Raw genomic sequence first — 7610 nt, 5'->3', positions numbered from 1 at the left:
ATTTTTCTTCACATTTATTTTGTTTATTAATAGAATTAATTGAGAGGGATGTCAGATTTCACCTTAGAGAAAGTACACTCTCCCATATACCAGTAATCAAAAATAGTGCATTTTTCTACAGTACATCAGTAGTGGTTGGTTAAACAGAGGAACACAGCAAAAAGAGCTATTCTGGAGCTACAGAGGAAATGGTGTGTGCCTGCAGCGTCTCACTTTGGATGCCATAACAGTTGACCCATGAATGCCAGAGTAGCCACTGAGTTAAGCTAAAGTGAAGATTCTCTCTAGTATAAAGAAACCCTCACATTACCTGCTGGCTGCAGTGGAGCTTGTAGAATAGTTGTAGTGCTGAGAGACTGGTGTGTGTTGTGACCAAAGCCTAAATGTAAACCTCACTGCATTCGTTCATACTAGCTATTTTTCAGATAATAAAACATAAAAACTGAATTCTTAAAGCTTAACTGAAGAACTCTAGAAAGGCACAAGTGACATGCAGTCTTTAAAACTGGCATGAAAATGAACTTACAGCAGTGTGTTACATTTATTTAGCATTTTTTCCTGTTCAAAAATATATTTGTTTGTCTTTATATATTTATTTATATCAGAAATGGCTGGCTTCATTCCTTTTTACGACTGGTGACACTGTGCTAAAACAGCAGCAACATAAATATTTCCTTACAACAACCCAATCAAGAGCTTAATTTCCCACAACGCATTGTTGCGGTGTTCATGTCCAAAAAGCGAATGGACATCCTGGACTCCATTTCAATGCCTTTTAAAATCTGTGGGCAGAAAACAAAATGTTTTTCTTACATTGAAAATATATTTATCCATCTAAATCTAATATATAGATATATCTGCATATATAAGGTAAGTGCAAACCTGTTCAAAATGCTCAAATGTGATTCCTTCATAGAAATCATCCGGGGCCTGGAATGAGACCAGTGACTGTGTTACTTCGCTGCACATGTGCAAATTTCTTGTAACATTTCAGCTTTGGTGAGTTCTCTTACCATGTGGGGCACATTTGTGCTTGCCACCTCCAGCATGGCAGCATCTGCTATCGACCTGGCAACCTCAGTCTCAATGGCTCCGCTTTGAGACAGCAGCTCCTCTACCACCTTGGATGTGAACAGAATATTACAAGTCGACTCCACACGATGATTTCCAAATACAGCGAGAGGTAAGAAATTCAGCTGTTATATTTTAAGAATGGTATTCGCAGCCAATCAGCTTGCTTCGATTAAGTGCCCAAAAATCCACTTGGATTTATATTAACAGTCTTTGTGATAAAACATTATCTGTAAATCTTGCTTTAACCCAACTTAACATCTGGGTTAATTCTTGCAAGTATGAACAGTCTTTTGAGCTATTAAACTCTAACTTGTTCTGCAGTTGGTTTGCAGTTAATCGCGTATGTGTCACAGCAGGTGCCTACCATGTTATTTTCACACGAAAATTAACGGTGAAGATGGCTGAAGAGTACTGTATGTTATATGTCTTTATGTGCTTTGGCTGATAATGCTGTTTGAGGGCCATGTGGGTGTGTACAGACTGGTTCAGTCAGTCTTTCAGTGCAAGGCATTTTAAATCTTTTGCAACATTAGCTGATGAGTCGTCTTAAATATAATTTCAAGGAGATTTCTGTTTTTAAACCTGAGATGTACATTTAGTCATCAACATTTCCACAGTCCAGCCTTTTAATACAAAATACTTAAAGTACATACACATTATGTGCAGGTGGCATTGTTTTATAATGCTGCCTAGTGTTTAAAACAAGGGCCAGTTGGGTTTCAGTAGAGTATATGACCTAGTCTGGTTATCTTAATCCCTGAAGAAAAAAAAAAATGTCAACACAAATAATTAAAAAAAAAAGTTCCTCAAGGGCACTTATGTACTATATCAGGACTGCTGAGGAAAAATGCATTTGTAAGTTCTGGTGAAAGCCAGCCCTTCAGATTTTCTTACACGCAAGGAGCTACATCATAGCCATAGTAAGCACTAGTTAAATTAATAAACCATTAAGAAATGTGCTTCACTTACAATCTCCCTTGATTACTTCATCCTTTATAATAGGAAAATAGATAACGCTGTCCCACAATTCAAAGTGACACAATAGTCGACTGTTCACAAAATCAGTCAACATAACTGACAGGACAGATAATGTAATTGTTGATTAAATAGAGTATTATTCTTTACCCGTCTTATTTTGAACCCACAGGTGAACTTTGAACATTACAGCACTGTAATAAAAAGGTTTGTGTAACATTGTTTTCGCCTGTGATGAATGTCATTTTTTAAAATGCTCTATAAATAATTTGAGCTATATTAAAGTAATTAAAGTGACTTTAATATTTACAATAATTACGTTTGTTATGTCCTCCGTTTAAATGTTCCTGTGTTGGAATTTTTACTTAAGGCTTCTTATCAGCAGCTATTGTGTATGCTAGTGTGTGCATGGTTAATTTCTCTTACCGTCCTGTACTCATCCAGAGTAATAATGCCATCATTGTCTGTGTCGTGCATGTTGAACAGGACTATAAAACACACAAACAAAGGAAAAATGGTTTATCAGATTTTCATCAAGTCACAGGATTTCACAGAGAAAGTTGAGGAAGAAGCAATTAGACGTATGCTTAAGAAGATACTGGAATAACAGTACTATAACTATTTACTGTAGCCCCATAACAAATTTACTAGTAACAGCCATAAACTACTCTCTGCTAATAACCAGACATTTTGACTATTTTGCTGATCTGAGATTTAATGTCGCATTGTCTCCGTTTTACAAATGTATCAGTGTGACAGTAGGAAGGCTATGCTAACTTAAAAGTTGCCCAAAGTTTAAATAAATAAAACATGGGAAGTAAATATTCAGAAACAACAGGTGACAACACAGAAAGCATTCCTTTCTTTTTATGTCAAGTAACTGACTGTTGGAGAGCAAACTGTTTTTCCTTCTTCTTGTTATTCTAAATGTCATTTATTCTTAAAAGGAGTTCCAAGAGTACACAAGAGGTCACATTAGTCACTTGCACGCCTCCATAGTTTAAGGTTGTCAGAGACTGAAACTTATATTACCTTTCTATTCATCCCTCCCTTCCTGCTCGTCATGGTTGTGTTAACATTAAAAATGTTTGTGGTATGCCATTTCTTCTCTTTAGAATTTAAAGAGGAATAAAACTGCCAAGAATAGTAAAAAAACTTTTCAAATTACATTTGTTCATGTTTTATCAAATTAGACATTTAGCCAGGAGACAAATTAGCTTTAAGGTCAAGTTTTATGGGCATATTTTTGTAAGACTTCAAAGAAGTCTTACACAATATACACTGTAAACATTCATTCATCAGGTATGATGAAACACAGAAAGAATATGCCAGGACCACACCAAATTAGGGCAGTTAAAAGAAATTAATAATTGCCTGTATGAACCATGAGTCACATCTGCTATTGTAGCTTCAGGTTTTGACCCATGGATCGAACAAGAAGGCCAACTACCTGGATCCTATCATGCATCTGTCATTTTGAGCTCTTCTGGTATCATACTGTGTCATGCTTCCTTGCCCCCGTGCAAAACTAAGAACCAAGCACTAGAATCCGGTACTGCTAAAGATAATTTTGCAGGTTGAGGAATGACTCAATTCATTTACAGACACACTTGTGCTCACAAATTACTCAGCTAACCCACAATTTGCTGTCACTTGCAAATGTTAAATATTCCTTATCATCTAACATTGTGTTATATGCATTTGTCCCACTATACAACAAGTAGCTTAAAAAGAAAGTGAGTCCAAAATAAAGAGAAATCACAAATGTAGACTGTAGTGCCTACTGGAACACTCTGACTAATTATTATCTATTCCTATAGAGATAAGATACTAAATTTATTTCAACCCACCCACACACACACACACACACACACACGTGTGGTTACAGGGGCATAACTACATGCGTAGACTCATTATTCAAATCTGACAACAACTGCTTAGAAGGATTCAAAAACAACCCCCCCCCAAAAAAACAACAAAAAACTGGTTTTAAAAAGCCTTCTTTCCCTTTAAACTGTACTTCAACCATGTTTTGGGTCCAAGGCTCTCCCACAGATTTCACGTCAGCATTTATTTGAATCTCATGTGTCTCACTCTTCTATAATAGGACGAATCATACCTTTATACTTGTGACATTTGACATTGTGTGGCTGTCCTGGGCAACATTCCCAGTCTGGTCATAAATACCTTTGTGGCTCTCAATATAGTACTGGACAAGCAGTGAAGAATTCAGTTGTCATTTATGTGTAAGCATCACCACACAGTCTTATCCAGAAGCACGGCACACTTTTTAAAAAAATTTAAACTTGAGATACACACAAAGAGAAGTGAAGACAGCAGTGGGGGGGGAAAAAACAAAAAAACAAAACCACCTCGATACTTACAGCGAAGCTTTTGTTTTCTTACAGTCACCTTCTCTTCTTCTGTCGCTGTTGAATTCACAGGGCGGAAGTGGGACATGACCATGAGGAACTGCTCAAAGCCAATCTCGTCAAGGGAGCCAACATCATTCTGATGCTGGTTCCTGTATCACAATCAAAACAAACCAATGTATAGGCTTGTTTTAACCAATGCAATTTCTGCATTTTCCTGCCTTTTCTGGTTAAAAAAAAAGAATAACTATAAATAATGATAATCCTAAACTATTCATTTTGATACAATGGATGAAAATATCTCCATATTGTGGGAAAATAAAACATTTTTTTCCTTATTCAGTTTGTCACAAGAGCTGTTTGCTTGTGAGCAGAAGCCACATGCATTCACAGACAGCTTGTTTATTATGCAGTTCATTGTGGTTTGTTCTGCTGCTTTCCACCCTCCAAAGCATGACACAGTGATTAAAAATGCCAACAACTGTCTTGTAATAGCAACAAAACCCTCATTTTCAAAGCTGCTGCTTCATGTGAACAGGTGGATAATGTGTGTTCACAAAGTGTATGGATGTTCTTTTAGCTGAAGACTGAACCCAACAATAACAGTTACTTCCACATATTAGGTTCTCTTCAGCCTATTGTTTTCATCAGCCAAAACACACAGAAGTTGACAGTAAACAACTGATTCTGATTAAAGAGTTCAGTCATCTTGACATTAACCATACAGGTAACAGAGAGAATATGGTGTCATTTGATTGTACTCACCTTTTATCAAAGAATGCAGTAATAATTTGCTTTCTGATTGGGTTGTTGTTCAGGGCCGGTATGCGCTCCAGGTCATCTCGGCTGCAGTGGGACAGGATAAGGTTTAATTCAGTTTTATTCATGTGGTACCAAATCGCAACCTGTCAACTCAAGGCACCTGTTGTTCACTATACTCCAGTCTACTACACAGTCAGATTGGGGTTTTTTTTTTTGGACAAATTTAAATAACATTAGAGGGTGGTAATGAGTGTGAATAGTACTATCTGTCCAACCTACCAGAACAAACATTTGTTCCCCCTTTCTTTTTCAAAATAAGGAACCAAAACCCAGCCACTGTGATCATGTGGCATGTCTATATATGAAGTGGTGTGTTTGCACAGTAAGTGTTTGCTCTGTATTACTAATGCATCATTATCTGCATGTTATATTTGCCTAATGTCTCTCTTTTGGTGTGTGTCTGTATTACCATTACATTACTTGTTTTTGTCTGTGCTGGAAAAGCCAGAAATCCTCACAGTTCCTCAGCCTGACCATACAGTATTTCATCTTTTAGCAGCAACTGCAACGTCTCCATTGTGAGTCTGAACTGCCACTCTGCAACTGCCATACTACTATATCAGCCAAAGAAAGCCCAGGTGTTTCCATTAAAACCACTTGCGAGCTGACCCCCATGTAACAAGACACGTTACCTTATTTTTTCATGATTTCCACTCAGCTGCTGGAATCTCTGGTAAAGATTTTTGATCTGCTCCTGTGAAACTGTAAAGAAGCACACATCAACAATGTGAATGTATTTGTGAAGATTTTTACAGTAATGCTTATAATTATACATTCACTTAACTTTGTTTGTTTTTAATCAAATTGCATGGGTGCTGCTTTGCTATCAGTCTAATGGCAGTGCAAACAAACTGAACACCTTTATGCAATTTCACATGGTTACTTAAATCAGCACTCATTTTTTTTAGGTCTACAAACACATACCAGAAGCCTTAAGCATGATTTTCTAGTTCTACCTGGTGCCTTATCAAACTAGTTTGGAATTTCTAATCATTGTGGACAACACCCCTGTTTATTGTGACCTTTCCCCCGTTTCCCAAGAGCATGTAAATTAATGCTTTTCTACAAACCAGTTTGTTAGTCATTGTTGGTGGTGCAACAAACACTCAACTTCATGGACCAATTAGCCAAAGCCAAAAGGGGGGGCAACAACAACAACAGAAGAATCTGTAGTATTGTGCTCAACAAAAAGCACACACACTTGTGGGTGCAATGAAACATATCAATTCATCAAACTGCGCAGAACTCAAGTCCAGAAAGCTCTCCAGCTGAGCCCAGAGAGAGACGCACCTTGAAGAAATGAAGGCAATAAAATAGTTCAAAGTCTCAAACATACAAAAGCCATAAAGTTGATTCAAATCTAATCCCCGTTTATCAGACTGGCATGCCGCTACTTGGAGACTCGCCTTTTAAAAAGAAGACGAAAAAACAAAAACTCTACTTACTAGTGTTTTAACTTGTTTATTTCACTCTTCCACATACAGACGGTAAAGTGTTGAGTGCCTCAATGCGCCAACAATGTATACAATCGCACTGAACAGTAGACCTGATTTTAAACTTGCGTCTGTTAGTCATAACTATCGCTATTAGATCGTTTTAAAGATCCTCTTTTGCATATTAAGTACGTAAATATTACACCTGTCACACCATGTGTCACATGTCGAGCCCATTTACACAAAGTTATGGGACCTTCTCATTTCTTTGACAGCTACTCCGTGTAAGCAATCAACCTCTCTTCTTCCCGTTGAGATTAGGTTTTTAATTTAAAAATAGCTAGGCGTTTGAAAAACATTGGAACAAAATGCGGTTATTGCTCTTTCCGCCTTAAACCGAAATTGACCTACTTTTGCTAAGTACCATTTAGACCTCTTTAAGATAAGCGGTTTTAATATCAGCCAGCACACTAGAAAAACAGGTCGGCACGGCTATCAACTAATTGTTAATCACTAGTCTCCCTTCGTTTCCTCGACGACGCGTATCACAGCTACCAGCCTTTCCACGATGCAAGTGAAGCACTTAACTCAAACAGCATGGTGCACGGCATCAAACGAGAATCTTCCTACTTACATCCACTTTTGTCAGTCAGATCGTCGTAGTTGTGCTCGGGGCGCGTCTGCGAAGCTCCCATTCTTGCTGCTTCACCGCTCCGTCAGAGCGCATACTTTGTTTGAACTTTTCTGTAGTGTTGCAATATTAACCCGCTTCCCTCTGCAAGACACTAGAAGTGTAGTTTGCTTCTGGCGTCCTGGGAACGTCTGGCGTCCTCAAGGTCCTAAATCCACACAGTGTGCGGATAAACCACCTGCTGCTTCATGTTTCTCATTAGCGCAGATGTAGTTAGTGATGTGTCGTGAACTAGAAAACAAT

General features: G+C 37.9%; 1 protein-coding gene across 2 annotated transcripts; it reads right to left on the bottom strand.

Annotated features, from left to right (window-relative positions):
* Position 1: 1 nt before the first annotated feature.
* Positions 2-7573, bottom strand: tesca (tescalcin a). Of its 2 annotated transcripts, none has more exons than XM_026188836.1 (8): positions 7311-7573; positions 5876-5945; positions 5187-5267; positions 4434-4573; positions 2476-2537; positions 1014-1121; positions 883-930; positions 2-782 (listed from the first exon to the last, which is right to left on the bottom strand). In XM_026188836.1, exons 1-8 carry the CDS (start codon positions 7369-7371, stop codon positions 690-692), a joined length of 663 nt encoding a protein of 220 aa, XP_026044621.1. In that variant the 5' UTR covers positions 7372-7573; the 3' UTR covers positions 2-689. The 2 variants fall into 2 exon arrangements, with proteins under 2 accessions (XP_026044621.1, XP_026044622.1); XM_026188837.1 differs by lacking the exon at positions 7311-7573 and adding an exon at positions 7088-7261.
* Between the last annotated feature and the right edge of the window lie 37 nt (positions 7574-7610).

The sequence above is a fragment of the Astatotilapia calliptera genome, chromosome 12, assembly GCF_900246225.1.
Source record: "Astatotilapia calliptera chromosome 12, fAstCal1.2, whole genome shotgun sequence".
Classification (NCBI taxonomy): Eukaryota; Metazoa; Chordata; class Actinopteri; order Cichliformes; family Cichlidae; genus Astatotilapia; species Astatotilapia calliptera.
Note: the sequence above shows the minus strand (reverse complement) of the source record. Positions and strands in the feature narration are given on the sequence as shown.

Bases quoted from the DNA above. Each gene is read 5' to 3' on its own strand.
- tesca (XM_026188836.1), bottom strand. From the start codon at position 7,371: ATGGGAGCTTCGCAGACGCGCCCCGAGCACAACTACGACGATCTGACT. The intron at 4,574-5,186 runs GTGAGTACAATC...ATTGTGATACAG, and splicing joins ACTGCATTCTTTGATAAAAG to GAACCAGCATCAGAATGATG. The intron at 931-1,013 runs GTAAGAGAACTC...GTCTCATTCCAG, and splicing joins GCACAAATGTGCCCCACATG to GCCCCGGATGATTTCTATGA.